This window comes from Acinonyx jubatus, chromosome E4 (genome assembly GCF_027475565.1).
Source record: "Acinonyx jubatus isolate Ajub_Pintada_27869175 chromosome E4, VMU_Ajub_asm_v1.0, whole genome shotgun sequence".
NCBI classification, from domain to species: domain Eukaryota; kingdom Metazoa; phylum Chordata; class Mammalia; order Carnivora; family Felidae; genus Acinonyx; species Acinonyx jubatus.
In genome coordinates, this window is record NC_069395.1 from 27,029,706 (window position 1) to 27,047,158 (window position 17,453).

The window sequence follows — 17,453 nt, forward strand, 5'->3', positions numbered from 1 at the left end:
AACTAGAGCCAGAGCCAGCCGTCCTGTGTCATGCGCCGTTACGCCCTCGTCTGACCACCTGCGTGGAGGGGGAGCCAAGAAGGCTAAGTAGTCCTGGCTCTCTGGGGGGACACATGGGTTGCTAAAAGCGTGAAGATGCCTCTTCCCAAATCCCTGCCGTCCCCAGCCCTGCATCTGGCCTGTGGGTTTAATGAGAAATCCAGGCACTTGGTAAGAGACTGTACAAATACCTTCTAAGGCGCCACTAACTCATTCAGCAGAAAGAGACTCAGAGCTGCCAATGCTTTAGGGAAGATAAGTGAGTGGAAAGAGGTGGTTTTTATAACGTCAGGCAGACAGAAGAATTTTGCCTGGTTGAGTGTGAGCTCCGCCCCTGCAGCAGAGCCGAAAAAGCCAGCATCCGGCCTCCTCAGTCCCTCTCTTCACAATATTTGATTAGGAATTTGGGGGCGGGACCCTGGCCTGGCACAGACCCGCACACTCTCAGTAGACATTCTGTCTTCTCTCTCTCTCTCTCTCACACGTTCTCCAACCCAAGGAGGCCAGACAGAGGGACGTGGTCACTCTCTGCAAGGTTCAACTGGAGGTAAGTTTAGTCATTTTACTTCAGTTTTTTGGTCCCTTGTGGTTCCATAACGGGAATCAAGGAAAGGGGCTGGCGTGTGGGGAGAGGGGCTGGCAGGGAGGAACCATTCCTCATTCTCCCACCTGGGCCCTGACCCCAGGATGCCGAGAGGGGCAAAGGAGGAGGAGAGGGAACATGTTACTCTGTCCTACGGTTTCTTTCTGGTTGTTGGGGGGAGAGGGGGACTCCATTTCTCAGGCATGAAAAAGTAGAGGACCTAGGTATCTAGGGAAGCCAGCACTCATCATCCACCACTCAGCCCTCCAGTCTGTCCTGTAGGCAAGTTGTGGTACCTAAGTGCTGTTATAGGGGAAGGATGGAGGGAGTGTGAGTGTCAGTGTGTGTGTGTGTGTGTGTGTGTGTGTGTGTGTGTGTGTTGCTGGGGGGAAAGGGAGGGAATAAAGAGAAGAGTTGAGAATTGACCATGTTCAGGGAACTGTGAGGGAGGGTCCAACCCAGCTGAGGGGATGACTTCTGGTCTGACTTCCTGGATCCTGATAGGAGGGAAAGGCTGTAGAGGCAGAAAAGAACAGCACGAACTCCTGAGTCAGCCTCCCACAACTCATGGAGCCCCAATCCCAGAAACTTTCCACCTCACAAATCTCTGAGCACAGGAGGGTCTCTACCATTAGGGTGGGCAGGGGGATTGAAAAGCATACGACCCTGGAGCAACACTGCTAAGACTCGGAAGAGAGGAGAGGCAGAAGTTTCCCATCCAGCCCTCTTAGCACTCATGGCTCCTAAGGAGAGGCCAACGTGGGTAGGATGCACAGCCCCTGGAAAGCTGGGTCTTGAGGAGGAAGGTGGCTCTTGTCTGCCAAGATGCCCGGTCTGGAAGGAGAAATGGAGACAGAGGCTCACTGTGCCACCTTGGTCCTGCAGCAGCCCAGGGCCGTGCATGGAAAAATGCGCCATTGGCAGTGGGCCACTCCATCCGTCTTCCCTCCTGGCCAGATCCAGGGCCCAGCCAGCGTGCCCAGGCAGTGGGCAGTTGGGTTGGCTTCTCAGAAACACTGTGGGCTCTTTGTCTGAGGCCTGAGGCCGCTTGAGGATGAGCCAGGTGCCTCTCCTCTGCAGCCCAGAGGCTAATGGAATGAAGAGGGCCTAAGGGAATCACTTTCAGGAAACAGAGAGCTCGGGGGCCCGGGAAGAACGGTGGCAGAAGGTGACTAGACTGAGTGCCGCAGTCAGGGTTTTTTCCCATCAGTTCGTTGGATTTGATGCTGACTTTTAGATTCCTTTCTTTCTCCTGTCTGCAGTTGCCCGTCCCAGGAGGCCCAACAGCAATGTGAGGGACATATGTGACCCTTCCGGGACCAAGAAAGATTCTAAGGTTCCTCGGAACAAGGGTGACACTCACAGCTCCGGAAGGTTCCCACTGCTTGCAAGGGCTAGCTGGTGCCTTGGCTATAGGTATTCAGAGCAGGGTGCCCAGGCCTGATATGCCAGCCCCTGGTCCCCCCATACCTTCAGCTTCCCTCCCAGCATGCACCAAACCCACCTTTCTCTCCAAGCCTGCCCTGTTCTCATCTCACTGGCTCACAGGCTCAAGGCAACAGGCTGCCTGGCACAGTGGGGGCCTAGGAGGAGGCTGGTGATCCAGATGGCATCACAGGTAGCTTAGGGTGGGAGAGGGGAGGCCAGAATCCCATTCCAAAGCCACGTTCTCTCGGGTACACTCAAGTGTCTTCAATTACAATTCCATTTTTCAGTGTTCCTCATTCATTTCTCTGGGCCTCACGTGGCTCTAGCATAATGTCTATGGTGGAGCGTGAGGGGGGCTAACACTTTACCAGACAGCACAGACCACATCGGGCAGACAGACCCAGACCCCACACACCGGAAGACAAGTGCCATACCTGGCGTCAGGGTCCCCCGTCTGGAGGGGACTGTGGCTGTTGTGTTACATGAAGACCTGTGCCAGCCGGGCTGCGTGTGTAGCCACAAACTGCCCACCGGAGAGTTTTCTCACCCAGCAGACTGTTCCAGACACTGGCGCTTTGGAGGGTAGCCCAAACCTTGCGGTGACTGCAGGGGGGCCACACCCCTCCCCCAAGACTGGAAACCCGAAACCCCCAGCCTGCCCAAGAGACCAAAAGATCTTCCAGAAGTAATTCAGACCTTCCCCTTGGAGGTCTCAAGCTGCTTCTGGAGGTTTCCCAGAGACATGGAAGGAACCAGAGGGTTTTTTCCTTGGACTCTTGGAAAATATCATATCCCCGAGAAATGCAGACTGAATACGAATTCGCGCCTGAAGAGCACCCACCACCCCCACCCCCACCCCCACTCCCACCCCCACAGGGATGATTGCCATGGGCTCTCCAGCTCCGCCACCAGAACCTTCAGGTCGCTAGAGGCTCCTAAGGACCTGCCCCTAGAAAAAAATGCAGTGCCCCGCCCCCCCCATTCAAGTTCCTTCTAATCTTGAAGGCTCTGTTTCTGTGACTCCGTAAAATGGACCCAGCTCCCCCAGGTGGCCACGGTCGAGCCGGACCGCGTGTGCGGAGTCGGCACTGGGGGAGGGGAGGCACGCAGGAAGTGAGAACGGGGCTCCCCGTGAAATCTGCACAGCTCCCAGCCCAAGGCTCCCCAGCCCCCAGCCCCCTCCCGACCCGTCGTCCTGCCTCCCTACTGTCTCACTCATGCCTGCTCGCTCTGTTCTCTCTCCCCTCTTCCAGAGAGACAAAATGCAGTGGGCCTCCCTCCTGCTGCTGGCAGGGCTCTGCTCCCTCTCCCGGGCCCAGTATGACGAAGACCCCCACTGGTGGTTCCACTACCTCCGCAGCCAGCAGTCCACCTACTACGATCCCTATGACCCTTACCCTTACGAGCCCTATGAGCCCTACCCCTATGGGGTGGAGGAAGGTCCAGCCTATGCCTACGGCTCTCCACCCCCTCCAGAGCCCCGCGACTGCCCCCAGGAGTGCGACTGCCCCCCCAACTTCCCCACAGCCATGTACTGTGACAACCGCAACCTCAAGTACCTGCCGTTCGTCCCGTCCCGCATGAAGTACGTCTACTTCCAGAACAACCAGATCTCGTCCATCCAGGAAGGTGTCTTCGACAACGCCACGGGGCTGCTCTGGATTGCTCTCCATGGCAACCAGATTACCAGCGATAAGGTGGGCAGGAAGATCTTCTCCAAGCTGAGGCACCTGGAGAGGCTGTACCTGGACCACAACAATCTGACCCGGATGCCCGGCCCGCTGCCACGATCCCTGAGGGAGCTCCATCTCGACCACAACCAGATCTCCAGGGTCCCCAACAACGCTCTGGAGGGGCTGGAGAACCTCACGGCCTTGTACCTCCAACACAACGAGATCCAGGAAGTGGGCAGTGCGATGAGGGGCCTCCGGTCACTGATCTTGCTGGACCTGAGTTACAACCACCTGCGGAAGGTGCCCGATGGACTGCCCTCAGCCCTCGAGCAACTGTACCTGGAGCACAACAACGTCTATTCCGTCCCTGACAGCTACTTCCGGGGGTCACCCAAGCTGCTCTATGTGAGGCTGTCCCATAACAGTCTCACCAACAATGGCCTGGCCTCGAACACCTTCAATTCCAGCAGCCTCCTTGAGCTTGACCTCTCCTACAACCAGCTGCAGAAGATCCCCCCGGTCAACACCAACCTGGAGAATCTCTACCTCCAAGGCAATAGGATCAATGGTGAGACGCTGACAAAGGGGGGGTGGGGAGCGGCTGTCTGTTCCGTTAGAAAACCCCTGTCCTGGGTGCCTGTAGCAACGCAAAAGACACAGAAGTAGGGGAGACAAAGGTCACGAATGAAGCAGCCTGCAGTCCAAGCTATACCCCCGTACAAGGGGGACAAAATGGCCCCTAGACTACACAGCAGTGCTGGAAAATTCCTTGGGGGCGTGGGTTGGCTTGGAGGAAGACTTCCCAGTAGGGGTAAGCTTCCATCTAAGACTGGAGAGAGAGGTGAGCGTGGGCTGGAGGAACGGGACCAAGCCATTCTGGGAAGTGGAGTGCCACAGAGGGACCAGCCACTTAACAGGCCACCTGCAGGGGACAGCCAGGAAATCTGGGTGTCTGAGAGGAAGGGCTGGCATGTTGAGGGGCAGTGAGGGGTGAGCTTGCAGAGGTCGGGATGAAAGCAGTTCATAGACAGGCGGATCTAAGTGGGGTTTCTAGGGTCCGTCTCGGGAGGAAGGTGGGCTGTTAAGAAACCATGGAGTTTGTACTTATTTCCTGAGCCAGGAGAGGATGAGCTCTCTGTTTCCACATGCTCTACTCCTGCCTCTATAGTCACTCTTGTGTTTTGGCTGTTTATTTATTTTTTAAACCTAACAGCTGTTGGACAAGAATGTGCAGCCTCTCAGAGCTGAATGCGGTACTGGTTCTGGTCCCTTCTCCCTGGAGTACAAGGAGCCCCTGGTGGTAGGGCAGAGGTCCCCGGGGTAATGGGAGCCCTATCACCACAAGGCCCCGGGGTGGTGGGCAAGGACACCGGCCTCTTGTTTTCCAAGCACTTCCCAGCGGATGCCTCAAGGAATGGAAAAGCCTGCCTCTTTGCCTCTCAGGACTAAAATATTCATTTCGGAGAGAATCATCTAGTTGCTTTTCAGCTCCGTCTCAGGATCTTGTGTTCCGAATGTGCTTACGTTACCCGGGGGCCTCTGATGTTTTAATCCCAGCTGGAAGGTACTGAGTCAGCATTTAACCTCCCTTCCTCAGGCAGCAAGGTCCCCCCCGTCTCTGGGAAAGGACTCATTAATGACCACTGGCAAAGGGCTCTGAAGCGGAGCCTGCTGTGAGCACATGGCACCATCAAAACACTGATGAGGACGGAGCCTTCAAATCCTCCCTCCCGTCCTTTCTCTCGCTGTGCTCAGGGAACAGATCGGTCATTTGGCAAGACGTTCGCGCGCTGCACAGCCCTCTGAGCGAGACAGGCACATGGCCCCAGAGGCCGACAGTGGGGCGGGCAAGGTGAGAGGTGTCTGATCCTCTGGTTTGAAGGGCAAGACACCATCACGGGCTCCCAAACTGTTTTATTATGTAAAGTCTTTCTTTGGGGGGACGTCTTCTCCTTCCCAAGCGGGGCAGTCCTCGGAGACGTCTCTGAGATGTCGCGTGCCGCAAAGGGTCTGCCATTTACTCGTGGCTGTCCGTCATCCCACCCAGAAGTCACCTGCCACCCTACTCCACATCCAGGAGGATTGTCACACCAGAACTGTCACATTATGTGCTGTGTTTGACCCTGAAATTGTGACAGCAAAGAGCAGCTGTCACGGGAGGGAACCCATTAGCTATTGCCTGACTATATACAGTCAGAAAAAGCTGGGGAGGGCAGGGCTCTATCACAACATCCTGTCGCCCTCCGCCTTCGTGCGGAGCACATCTGCCACTCAAATACAGGGTGGCCCGCCCCTTCCAGAAGCTCTGCAGAAGATAGAACCACTTCCGTTAAGCGTCCCAAGGCTTTGCCAGAAAGTTCTCCATTAAGCCAAACAACCTAAAAATGTTCAGTGTCTCTCCCAAATCCCTTCTCATGTCATTTTTTTAATGTTAATTTTTGAGAGAGGGAGGGAGAGAGAGACAGAGACAGAGGGTAAGCGGGGTAGGGGCAGAGAGAGAGAGGGAGACAGAATTCAAAGCAGGCTCCAAGCTCTGAGCTGCCAGCACAGATCCTGATGCGGGGCTAGACTGCATGAACCGTGAGATCGTGACCTGACCCAGTGTCGGATGTTCAACCGACTCGGCCACCCAGGCGCGCCCCCCCCCCCCTTCTCATGTAATTTAAGCCAAATTCCCTTATCTAGTTATCATTTTGGTCTCTCTTCCAGTCTCCTTTTAAGGCAAAATAACACCAACTCCTGCATTTAATTTTTCTTAGTGAATTAATACATGTGAAGTGCTTGTCCAGGGCCTGGCACGTAACCGAGAGGCAACACACGGGAACTATTCCTACCTTTTTCCTCTCGTTGCCACTTTGAAGGTGACAGGCAGAGTTTTTGTTTCATTTTACTTGAAAAAAAAAAAAAAAACGTATTTATTTATTTTGAGAGAGAGAGCACACACAAGCCACAGAGGGGCAGAGACAGAGGGAGAGAGGTGAGAACCCCAAGCAGGCTCCGCACTGTCAGCGTGGAGAGCCCGAGGTGGCCCTCGAACCCACAAACCATGAGATCGTGACCTGAGCTGAAATCAAGAGTCAGAGGCTTAACCGACTGAACCTCCCCCCCCCCCCCCCCCCCGCCCCAGGCGACTCTGTTTGTTTCACTTTTTGCATTGCGAAGATGGGGACACGGAGGTCTTTTCAGAGAAGGAGTAGCCATCTCTTGGGGTCACCCAGATGACGTAGTGGTCACCCTGAGCGCCGGCCTTCAGCATCCAAGGACCTAGAGTCAGGTGTCTCTGGCTGAGAATGTGAGGAGTGTCTCTCAGATTCAGACCACCAGCAGGAAGGCCCAGTCCCCCAGCTGGGGCCCCTCTCCCAGGGCCAACGCGCCATCTGGTGGGGGGGTGGTGAAGGTGGGGTGGAAGCCACCCTCTGGGGGAGGAGCTAAAAGAAGGGCAGGAACTAAAGGGTGTGCAGGGGAATCAGGCCAGTCCCCTCCCTCCCCTTCCCTCCTCCATTAGCAACCCCCTCAGTTTTTCCAGCCTGGCAACCGCCAGGGAACACAGCTCGGAATGTTATTCGGGAGCTGTGGGATCTGTGGAGCTGGGCGGGTACCCCAGGAGGAATTTGGAAAGACTTATGTCAGTATTTAATCTGGCCTGGAAAATGTCCTCCAGAGTCTCCAGGCAGAAGCCCTGTCCTATTCCTGAGCTTGGGGAAGACAAACGGGGGGGGGCACAGGGCGTCCGCTGCGTGGACAGAATCGATGTGCATCGTGTGCCTGGAAGCCCCTAAGGACCCCCCCTATTTTTTTTTATTTTTAAAATAATTTTTTAATGTTTATTTATTTTTGAGAGAGACAGAGACAGGATGCTAGTGGGTTAGGGGCAGAGAGAGAGGGAGACACAGAAGTTGAAGCAGGCTCCAGGCTCTGAGCTGTCAGCACAGAGCCTGACATGGGGCTCGAACTCACGAGCTGTGAGATCATGACCTGAGCGGAAGTCGGACGCTCAACCGACTGAGCCACCAGGCGCCCCAGTATCCCCCCTATGTATACACATTCTCAGGGAGCCAGGGTTTTAGCAGATGGTCGGAGGGCCCGAGGCTGGGGTAGAGACCCCATCTAGTGCAGTGGAGTTGGAAGTGATCCATAAGCCGACCCACCTGACTTCCCCACAGCCCGCCCCACTCTACTCTTCTCTGTGGCCACCACAGATGCAACCCCTGGCCGAGGCTCTGCCCCCAACCTGCCCCCTCAGAGGCCATGTAATCTACTTCCCAGGACCAGAATGGAGACATCCAAAAGCATCCAAAAGATCTCCATCATCCCCACGCTCCCTCCCCACCCCGCCCCACGGAATGCTGTCCATAGAAGGACGCTTCCTATCCTCCCCCCTCCTTCTAGTCCAGAGCTCCATTATTCTTTGGGGCTGGATTTCCTGTCTTATATTTGCTGAACAAGTTAATGGGCTGCAGCCTCGCCCCATCTCCTCTTGGTCAGTTCTTAAGAGAGACTGGAAACAACTGTTCGTGCTCATTGAAAAACACTTTGCTCACCAGCCTCTTTAAGCTCCCCACGCTGTCTTCCCTGCAACCTTCCCTTTCCTACCTGTGATCACACCCTCCCTGAGGCCCTCCACGGCCGCCCCCAGGAAGAGAGTCAGAAAAGCCTCCTCCCAGCTCCTCCAGCCGCCCCACGAGCTGAGGAATGCCTCTGGCAGAAGCAAAAGCAAGCCCTGGGTCCCAATGTCACAGCCCTCGAGATAGATCCTACTGGGATCCGACAGGCGACTTCACCAGGACCCCCTGCGACAGGAGTCGCCTCCAGAGGCCCTCAGACAACACGCTGCCACCAGTGGAGGCTCCAGCAGCTCTTTGTGGTGACTTTGCCACCCCTGCTGGAGATTCAGTCGAGTTCCTGGCTTTCTCCCTTCAAGATCCTAACTCGGTAGACTTGAGACAGAGGTGGCTGATTTGTCCAAAAGGACAACCAGAGGCAAAACAGACGGATTTATGTTAAAACCAAAGAAAACTATTGTATCTGTTAAGATTGTGTGGGGATTTGGGGGGGGGGAGGATATCTTCAAAACAGGGGGACTTCTTTTGAGATTAAAAGAAGGGGCGGGGGTGAGCCATATATTAAATGCAGGAGGTAAGGGAATTGTTTATTTGACTTTTGAGGTCCATGGCAGCCGTATTCGTCTATGGATTTCCGCCTTCCTAGACCTCAGGGCCTTGCTCATCATTCCTTTGGCAGTCCTGGGAAGGAAGAGGTGCACCCCCTCAAAGCTCCGGCACGCGAAGACAGTTGTCTCCCTGCCCGGGCTTTCTCTCTTTAATTTCCTGCCACTCTATCTGCAAAGTGTCAGGAGATGTTCCAGATTTAGGTCCCTCCATTTCCCCAGTCTTCCTTCTCAGCAATTCAGCAAAGCCCTCCCTCTCCAAAGGCAATCAAGTCCTTCAAAACTGCTAAAGCTGATCTTTGACTACCTTCTGGTTCCCCCTGCCGCTTACAGGCGGGAAAAGATCGCGTCCTCGCTGGAAGGACACTCCAGGACGTTCCGGGGTCTGCAAAGTGATGCGAGGATCAGGGGTGGTTGGGTGACAGACACAGGCGGAGACGCCCACTGTGGCCCCGGCGCTGCCCCCTAGCGGTCCCAGTCGGTATGACTTCGATCGCGGAAGACGCTGCCCCACCCAGCCAAGTCCCATCCTCCCCTCGGAAGCGTTGCAGCAGCTTCACCGGGGCCGACCCGCTTCCCTGTGGATCCTGGTCCCTGATCCCGGCTTCTCCCGCTCCCCCCCCCCCGCCCCTCTTGTCCCCGCAGAGTTCTCCATCAGCAGCTTCTGCACCGTGGTGGACGTCATGAACTTCTCCAAGCTGCAGGTGCTTCGCCTGGACGGAAACGAGATCAAGCGCAGCGCAATGCCCGTGGACGCGCCCCTCTGCCTGCGCCTTGCCAGCCTCATCGAGATCTGAGTGGCCCTTGCACAGGGCACGGGGCCGAAGCCCCCCGCGCCCCACTGCATTTGGCTTGATGGTTTGGTTTGGCTTTTGCTGGAAGGTCTGGGACAGACCATGTGACAGAACTCCATGGGCTCCCTCTGTAGTCTTCTTCCCTGTAGGCAGGGTCAGGTGGGATCAGGGGACAGGCAGCCTTTTACTGAGGGACACGGGCCGCAGCTCTCTTTTCCAGGACAGATGTGGTGGCAGAGGAAGTAATCCGTGGAAGTCCCAACCCCAGAAACCTCACTATTCTAAGTTCTTCCCAATGATCTGGTGTCATGAACTCTAAAAGTCACTCGGGCAATGGCACATAGCGTGCTTTCCCCACAATCCCTGGCTCTCTCTGTGAGCAATGCTTGACCACTCTCCTGCATGCCAGGCTGACGGTGTGGTTACTCCGGGCTCCCACTCAGTGCTCCTCGGAATATACCTCTTTGCCCAACTGCCTCCTCCCTCGTCCTCCTCATCCACTCAGCCTTGCTCCACAGACACCTGTTCTGTGCCTTAGGCAGAGGCATGCGAGCCCAAGGTGTGCGGGCATCTGCCTGGTGGCCTATGCAGAGAACTCACACTAGTGTCTGGAGGTGGAAGGAAACTGGGAGTCACCTCTACACCGTCCCTAACTCCGCTCCTTGAAAGCCACCAGATTGGAGGTCACCGGCATGATGACAATATTCAGGGACTGATGTGGGAGGAGACAAGCAACCTTAGGCTTTGATAAATGGGTGGGGCTATATTTTAGCAGCTGGGCGGTTCTTTGAAGGTGGATCAGACTTCCAAACAGGAAAGGACAGCCTTTGCTTACATCGGCATCCATAATGGGGGCAAATGTCCCAAATTGGCCGAACTAAGGAAGCAGCCCCCTGGGGTTTCGCCCTTGCCCAGAACCCTCTATATTCCCAGCAGCTCCCAACTTGGGTCTTCGTCCTCAAAGGCATATGGTTCTCAAAGCACAAGAAAGGTAGTTTCTCCCTCTCTTGTCCGGGCAGAAAGGTCTACACCCTGATGGGAGAAACAGAGTCCAGGCAGCCCTGAACTTGCCTGGCTAGCCCACAGGTGGAGGCTGTGGTTCAGCTGTACGCATTGATTTGTCCTGAGACCACAGCTCGTAGTGGAAGCTCCGGCTGGAGATGCTCGTTGGGTCTGTGAAGCCCGGGGCCAGGCAGCCAAATCTGGCTTGTGCTGAGGATGAAACCCTCTGCTGTCACATCTCTGAGCTACACCCTCATTCCCGAAGATGGCTGTTGCTTTATAGCTTGGCTGGAGAGCAATTCATTCTCCCCATGTCTGAAAGGTGATGTTGCCTGGGGCCGAACCAGCCTGTTCCTTTGGGCGCCATTGGGATGGAGTGGCCGGGGGCAGGGGCTGGCCTGAGAAGAACTAGTCCTCGCCTGGCCCCTGTCCAGATGCCATTACATCCCTGATACTGTGTGTGCTTTGAAGCAGCTTCCCTGAGAAGTGCAGGGGAGGAGCCCTGGATTCTGTTCTTGGCTCCAGACTCCAAAATCCACAAAAGCCAAACCAGCTCATTTCAACAAAGGAGCTCTGATGTGAGGGGGCAAGGCTGCCCCTGCCCCCAGGCCCTTCAGAAAGCGTCTGCATGTGAACACCATCATGCCTCTATAAAGGATCCTTATTACAGGAAACGCATGAGTGGTGGTTAACCTGACCAATAAAGTTATTTTATGATTGCATCTGCCGGAATGGAGTCATTTAAGGCACACACACAGAAGGGTTACTTTAAGGGAACCTACTGGGTCACATAGGCCTTGGACTGGAAGAGCCCACTGTCCCCTCTATTCTGCTTCCACAGATGTAGCGAAGGGGTTAAAAAAAAAAGTCACCTGTAAAAAATTTCTCGTTAGCAAACTTGGTGCTCTGGAAGTTCTTCTTTGAGTCGAACTTCAACCCCGCTAGCTACCCGTTTCCTTCCATTTGGTCCCCAAGAGAGAAAGAACACCTGGGTGTGTTTTCAGTCATCCTTGTTAACACTTTTTCTTGCTTTCACCATCTTCCCTCCTTGTTGGGGGATTAATTCTGGGTCTGGTGGATCCTGAGTGTAGTTGTCTTGGCTGCTGCCGCCCTCTAGTGGCAACTTCCAGAACTGAGGGTACTCAAACCCGCACAGCCCAGTTGGTCCTGGAAGAGGAAAATAAACCTTTGGCCGCCAGATGCTTAGCAGATGTTACATAAGTAAGGACGGCCAACTAGCCTGGCGCTTTGGGGACAACCCACTGTTTTATAATAGGGAAATAACCGCAACTGATATCTCTTGAGCTGAATATGTTACTCACCGAACATGCTCATTAATCTATTCTGTGAAATTCTATGCCAAGACGGTTTCAAATGTCACACCTCCACTTACGCCAGAGTAAACGAACTTGATTAGTCGTCTCTGAAGCAAGAGTTAGGCAGGAATGGGAGGGTGGGAAAGATCAGGAGCAAATCCTGACGTCAACCACAGGCCTCTCTCCAGGAGCAGCAAGTTGGGTGCACCTGCCTTAGTGCCGGACAGATATGCCGTGTGAAACAGACACATGGCCAGAGATCCAGCCAAGCTACAAGGAAGAATCTTCTGCCTCTCTGTTTTGCTTCCTAAGCAGGCTCCGTGAACATCCCACCCAAGACAGAGCAGGGGGAAGAATCAGGAGCCAGGCCCTGCCCTGCTGCAAGTTGCCCCTGGTTTCTAAATCCAGTGCTTCTCAAGAGGGTGGCAAGAGGAGGCAATCCATCAGGCTCATGTGGCTTTCCTTTGGGTTGGTACCATTCGGTGGGTACTTATTATGTGCTCAGTTCTTTACTTACGTTACCTCATTAGCATTCGTAACCATTCTGTGCCATAGGTGCTATTATTTTTGCTATTTTACAGTTGGGGAAACTGAGGCACCCAGAAGCTGAGCTCAACCCCAGAAGGAAGTATGGAGGCCAGGATCTGATCTTTGGCCCGTCGGTTTTGCTATACTGTTTCTACTGTGGTGGACCTGACGTCTCCATGTCACTGGTGTAAGCAGGTCTGCTAGGAATGCAGAGGGCCCTTGGTGGTCCACAGGGTGCCATAGACGCAGGAAAGCCATCTGACTAGAGTTTTTTACTTACCTAAATCCATTCTGCTAGCTTTCACCGTCCCTTTATGACTTTTCCAATTAAAATGTACTCTTCATCAATAAATGAGTATCCCTGGGCAGGCGCCGAGGGTACAAAAGCGGGCAGCCCCTGCCTCGGGGTCTTTACCCTCTAATTCGATGATCAACATGGCACACAAAAAAATTGCAGGGGGACTATGTAGTTACAAACTGAGAAAGGGCTGTGAAGGGCATGAGCACAGGTTTAAATGGAGATTATCGAGGAGGCTGACCCAGACTGGCAGTTCAGGGCCAGATCGTAGACACGGAGGGAGAGCGCGGTTATCTAGATGACGAGATGGGAGGGGCCGTGCAGCGGAGGTAACAGCAGGTGCCAACTTCCTAAGCGGGAGGAAGCTTCTGAGTCACTGAAAGACGGCGAAGGTGGCTGGAGCAGAAAACGAGGGCGAGGGTTTCAAGCGACAGGGATATGAGGGCGGGAGCAAAATCATCCGCTGCCTCTATTCTCTTATTTCACCCCCAAGTACTGTACCAGGAAGCTTATCCACAACCCCACACCCCCTGAGGTCCTGCGTTATATTCCGTCTCGCAGTTCCGACTTCCAGCCACTAGTGGGCAGCATCTCACTTTGCACCGTCAGAGCATTTTCTAAAACCTTTAAAGGTTTAGTCCGCTCCACTTTCTGGCCACCTGCTCTGATCTATCAGCCCTCTGGACACTGACGAAAAATCAAGGCACAGAAGGCACTGTGTAACCAACAAGTATCGACCTTCGTGTACTGTGGACCCCTTTGGCAGGCTGGTGAAACTATGGACCTCTTCCTTAAAGACTTAAAATAGGTAGGATTCCAAAGGAAACCAGTTGCATTTTTAAATAGTTATCAAAGTGTAAAATATGTACGTTTTTACATAGTATGTATGTTTGTTTTCAATGTGGCAAATGACAGGATCCAGCAATAAGTCTAATCACGGTCCTAGGGAAGGACTAATGGGCACAAATAGCATTGTGAAGTATTTTCAATAATTATAATATGATATAAAAATTTCTGTGATTTCAGTTGGCGACGGGACCTCAGGTACCATAAATACTGCAGTGGTTTGTTACCTTTGTAATTGGAGAGAATGCTAAATTTCAGTTACCTGTGTGAAAAATCAAGATACAACCCCGATGTTTATAGCAGCACTCTCAACAATAGCCAAATTATGGAAAGAGCCTAAATGTCCATCAACTGATGAATGGATAAAGAAATTGTGGTTTATATACACAATGGAGTACTACGTGGCAATGAGAAAGAATGAAATATGGCCTTTTGTAGCAACGTGGATGGAACTGGAGAGTGTGATGCTAAGTGAAATAAGCCATACAGAGAAAGACAGATACCATATGGTTTCACTCTTATGTGGATCCTGAGAAACTTAACAGAAACCCATGGGGGAGGGGAAGGAAAAAAAAAGAGGTTAGAGTGGGAGAGAGCCAAAGCATAAGAGACTCTTAAAAACGGAGAACAAACTGAGGGTTGATGGGGGGTGGGAGGGAGGGGAGGGTGGGTGATGGGTATTGAGGAGGGCACCTTTTGGCATGAACACTGGGTGTTGTATGGAAACCAATTTCACAATAAACTTCATATATTGAAAAAATAAATAAATAAAAATAAAAAATAAAAAAAAATCATTCACCACGAAAAAAAAAATCAAGATACAGTATTTTCTCATCCAAGATCCCAGACTAAGTTAAGCCATGGAAAGAAGCAAAAAGGTGGATGATAGAAGAAACACAAGAAAAGAAGGCAAATCGTGGTCTTTTCTCTCCAGGAGGACGGCTCCATCACTCGACAAATGTTTATTGTATGCAAAACATACGGCAAAAGTGAGTAGTGTATTCCGTATATAAAACTATGAGTATAAAGCTCTCCTGATACTTGCTGTGGAGTTTGGTGAAGATAGTAATAACTGACCTGTGTTTCACCTTAGCCATTTTTTAAAAATTTTGCTTAACATTTTTGTTTATTTTTGAGAGGGAGAGAGGGAGACAGAACATGAGCTGGGGAGGGGCAGAGAGAGAGGGAGGCACAGAATCCGAAGCAGGCTCCAGGCTCCGAGCTGTCAGCACAGAGCCGGACGTGGGGCTGGAACTCATGAGCGGTGAGATCATGACCTGAGCTGAAGTCGGATGCTTAACCGGCTGAGCCACCCAGGTGCCCCTGCCTTGGCCATTTAAAAGACAGCTAATTTGACAACGCTTGAAGCAGTTGGCTGTAAGTGCCGAATGAGGTATATGGACAAAATGTCTCTTCGTTTTAAAAAAAAAAAAAAAAGAGGAGGAAATGATGAGGGCTGAGTGGCCAGGAAAGCCGAGGGAGGAGCCCCAAACACCCTCTTCCCCCAGGGGGGCCGGGAAGCTCTCCTTTCTTCACCAGCCCCGCCATCCCCTGCGCGAGCAGTCTGCTGGAGGGTCCACAGCTGAACGTGTGTCATCAGGGGATTTGGCGTCTTGGGTAGAGCTTCTCAGACTCTCCCAGAAACTCCTCTGCCTGAAACAGACAAATGGAAGCCGGCAGACACGGCTCCCACCACTGGCTGAGACTCGGGGTGCCCCGGGCCACCATGCGGCGCCCAAAGAAAGCAAACTCACTGATCGATCCCGTGGCAGCCTGAGTTTCCAGGGAAGCCATCCTTCCTGGAAACTAGACAACCCCCTGGGGGACAGGCCATGGGTGGTTTGAGAAGGACTGGCACGGGAGACTGAAGGCGGGTCCTTCCTTGGTTGCCTGTGGCCCCACGTGGCCCAGAAAGGCCGAAATGGACAAAAGGACCCCAGTCATGCCGGGGTCTGGCAGGAACTGCGGATGCTAACGTTAATGAGCAGGCCCACCTGTGTGTTCGGTCACCAGCTATGCTCCAAGGAGAAAGAACAGAATTACACTTGACCCGGTTGTGGAAATAATAACAGGAAACGGGCCAGACTCCCAGGAGGAGGTAAGAGGACCTACCTACATGAGCAAAAGCATCAGAAAGCAGGTGGGGTTAGTGTCGATCGCTTTTAGAAAGCCCACCAGCAGGAAACACTCTAGTCCAATAGTCCCCACACCTCCTCCACTTGTGTCCTACGGGGCCGTCGGGCTGGGACAGTAACAGATGCCCGCCAGGCTTTGTCAGGCAGTTCTGGGGCAGACCCGAGTCAGATACGAGGGCCAACAAGGGCAGTTTGTATAGGAAGGTGTGGGGAAAGCGATCCCAAGGAAGGAGCCACAAAACCCAAGTCCCAAAACAGAATGAGCTTTATGCGGTCAGGGTGACAGGGACACCAGCAGCCCAGGAGTAAAAGTGACTCAGGAAGACAGGGAGGCGACATGGTGGCGAATGGGAGAGGGCTCAGCACAGCCCTGGTGGCTTCAGCCTGGTTTCAGGGTGTCAGGGGGTGTTTCCTGGCCCAGCCTCACATGTGGAGGCTCTCAGCCTACAGATACCTTGGGCATATGAGAAAGCAATCCTCACTGGCTTCAAGGATCACATTTTCTGAACCCAAAACTAACACATTCCACTAAATATGTATGTCTTTGTGGGACCATAAAACAGGATATTTTAGAACATTTGTGTCCAGGGAAGTTTAAGGCATGCAATCAACAAGAACCACGTAAGGGTCAGATCCTAAGACAGACTGCCTGACGGCCTGGGTGTCTCAGTCCCAATTCTTAGCTTGCGCCCGAGAGCAATTGAATTGAGCTGAGTTAAGCAGGAAAGGAACTCATTTATTCACGTGTTCGCTTGCTTGCTTGTCTGTTTAAAGAGGGTGGCACATCAAGTAGCTGATAGATGATTCTAGAAGCAGGCTTGAAGGGCATGCAGCCAGAAACAAGGCCCAAGGTCAGGCCCATGAAGGCACCACAGCCACCTCCCCACCCAGGGCACAGACCCTGGAGCTCGCTCCACCAAGGCCATCCAAAGTGGATGACGGATGCTTCAGGGGAGCCATTGTCGCTCCTGTGTGTGGAAAATGGCAGGGGTTGCCACCACTCTGTCACCCTCCACGAGGCCCCGGCTTTTGCGTGCCACTAACTCTCAACTCAAGGCTAAACTGGCAGAACCATTATGTGCTGGTGCCCTACCAGTATGTGAGACCGGGCAAGAGACCAGGCAACATGGGCACCTCATGTTCGACAGAGGGAGGCAGGCTGTCTCACGTGGGGGAGAGTGACCCATAAGAAATGACGGGCTCACGTGCTGAGGGGCCAAATGGCAGAGTCACCTTTTGGGAAATCTGGGGGAGGAGATTTGTGAGGTGCCCCGGTCCCCACACCTGCCTCCACGCCTCCGTGGAGCTGGGGAACAGACACCAACACGCGAGTAGGGTATTCTCATACACCGTAGGACTCCCACATGCCAACACCTCCTTCCTCTTACTCTGGAAATATCTCCTTCTGGCCAGCACTGCTTTGAGTCTGTTTCCCAATCTGCAGAACCCATCGAATTAGTCTCCCAGGGCCGCCGTAACAAGTTCTACAAACTAGGTGGTGTGAAACAATTTTTTTTTTTAATTATTCATCCTTTTGCATTTCTGGAGGCCAGAAGTCCAAAATCAAGGTGCCACGAGGGCCATGCTTCCTCTGAAGGCTTTAGGAGAGCATCTTTCCTGGCCTCTTCCAGCTTCTGGCAGCTC

At 53.3% G+C, this 17,453-nt stretch overlaps 1 protein-coding gene across 1 annotated transcript; it reads left to right on the forward strand.

Moving 5' to 3' along the window:
• Positions 1–406: 406 nt before the first annotated feature.
• FMOD (fibromodulin) lies at positions 407–11,408 on the forward strand. Its single transcript, XM_027074762.2, has 3 exons — positions 407–586; positions 3,304–4,291; positions 9,536–11,408. Exons 2-3 carry the CDS (start codon positions 3,313–3,315, stop codon positions 9,685–9,687), a joined length of 1,131 nt encoding a protein of 376 aa, XP_026930563.1. The 5' UTR covers positions 407–586; positions 3,304–3,312; the 3' UTR covers positions 9,688–11,408.
• The last annotated feature ends 6,045 nt before the right edge of the window (positions 11,409–17,453 follow it).

What these genes read in the sequence shown, in the direction of transcription:
- FMOD (XM_027074762.2), top strand. Translation starts at nt 3,313, where the DNA reads ATGCAGTGGGCCTCCCTCCTGCTGCTGGCAGGGCTCTGCTCCCTCTCC. An exon ending in CCAAGGCAATAGGATCAATG is followed by an intron (nt 4,292 to 9,535) that starts GTGAGACGCTGA and finishes TTGTCCCCGCAG; the next exon opens with AGTTCTCCATCAGCAGCTTC.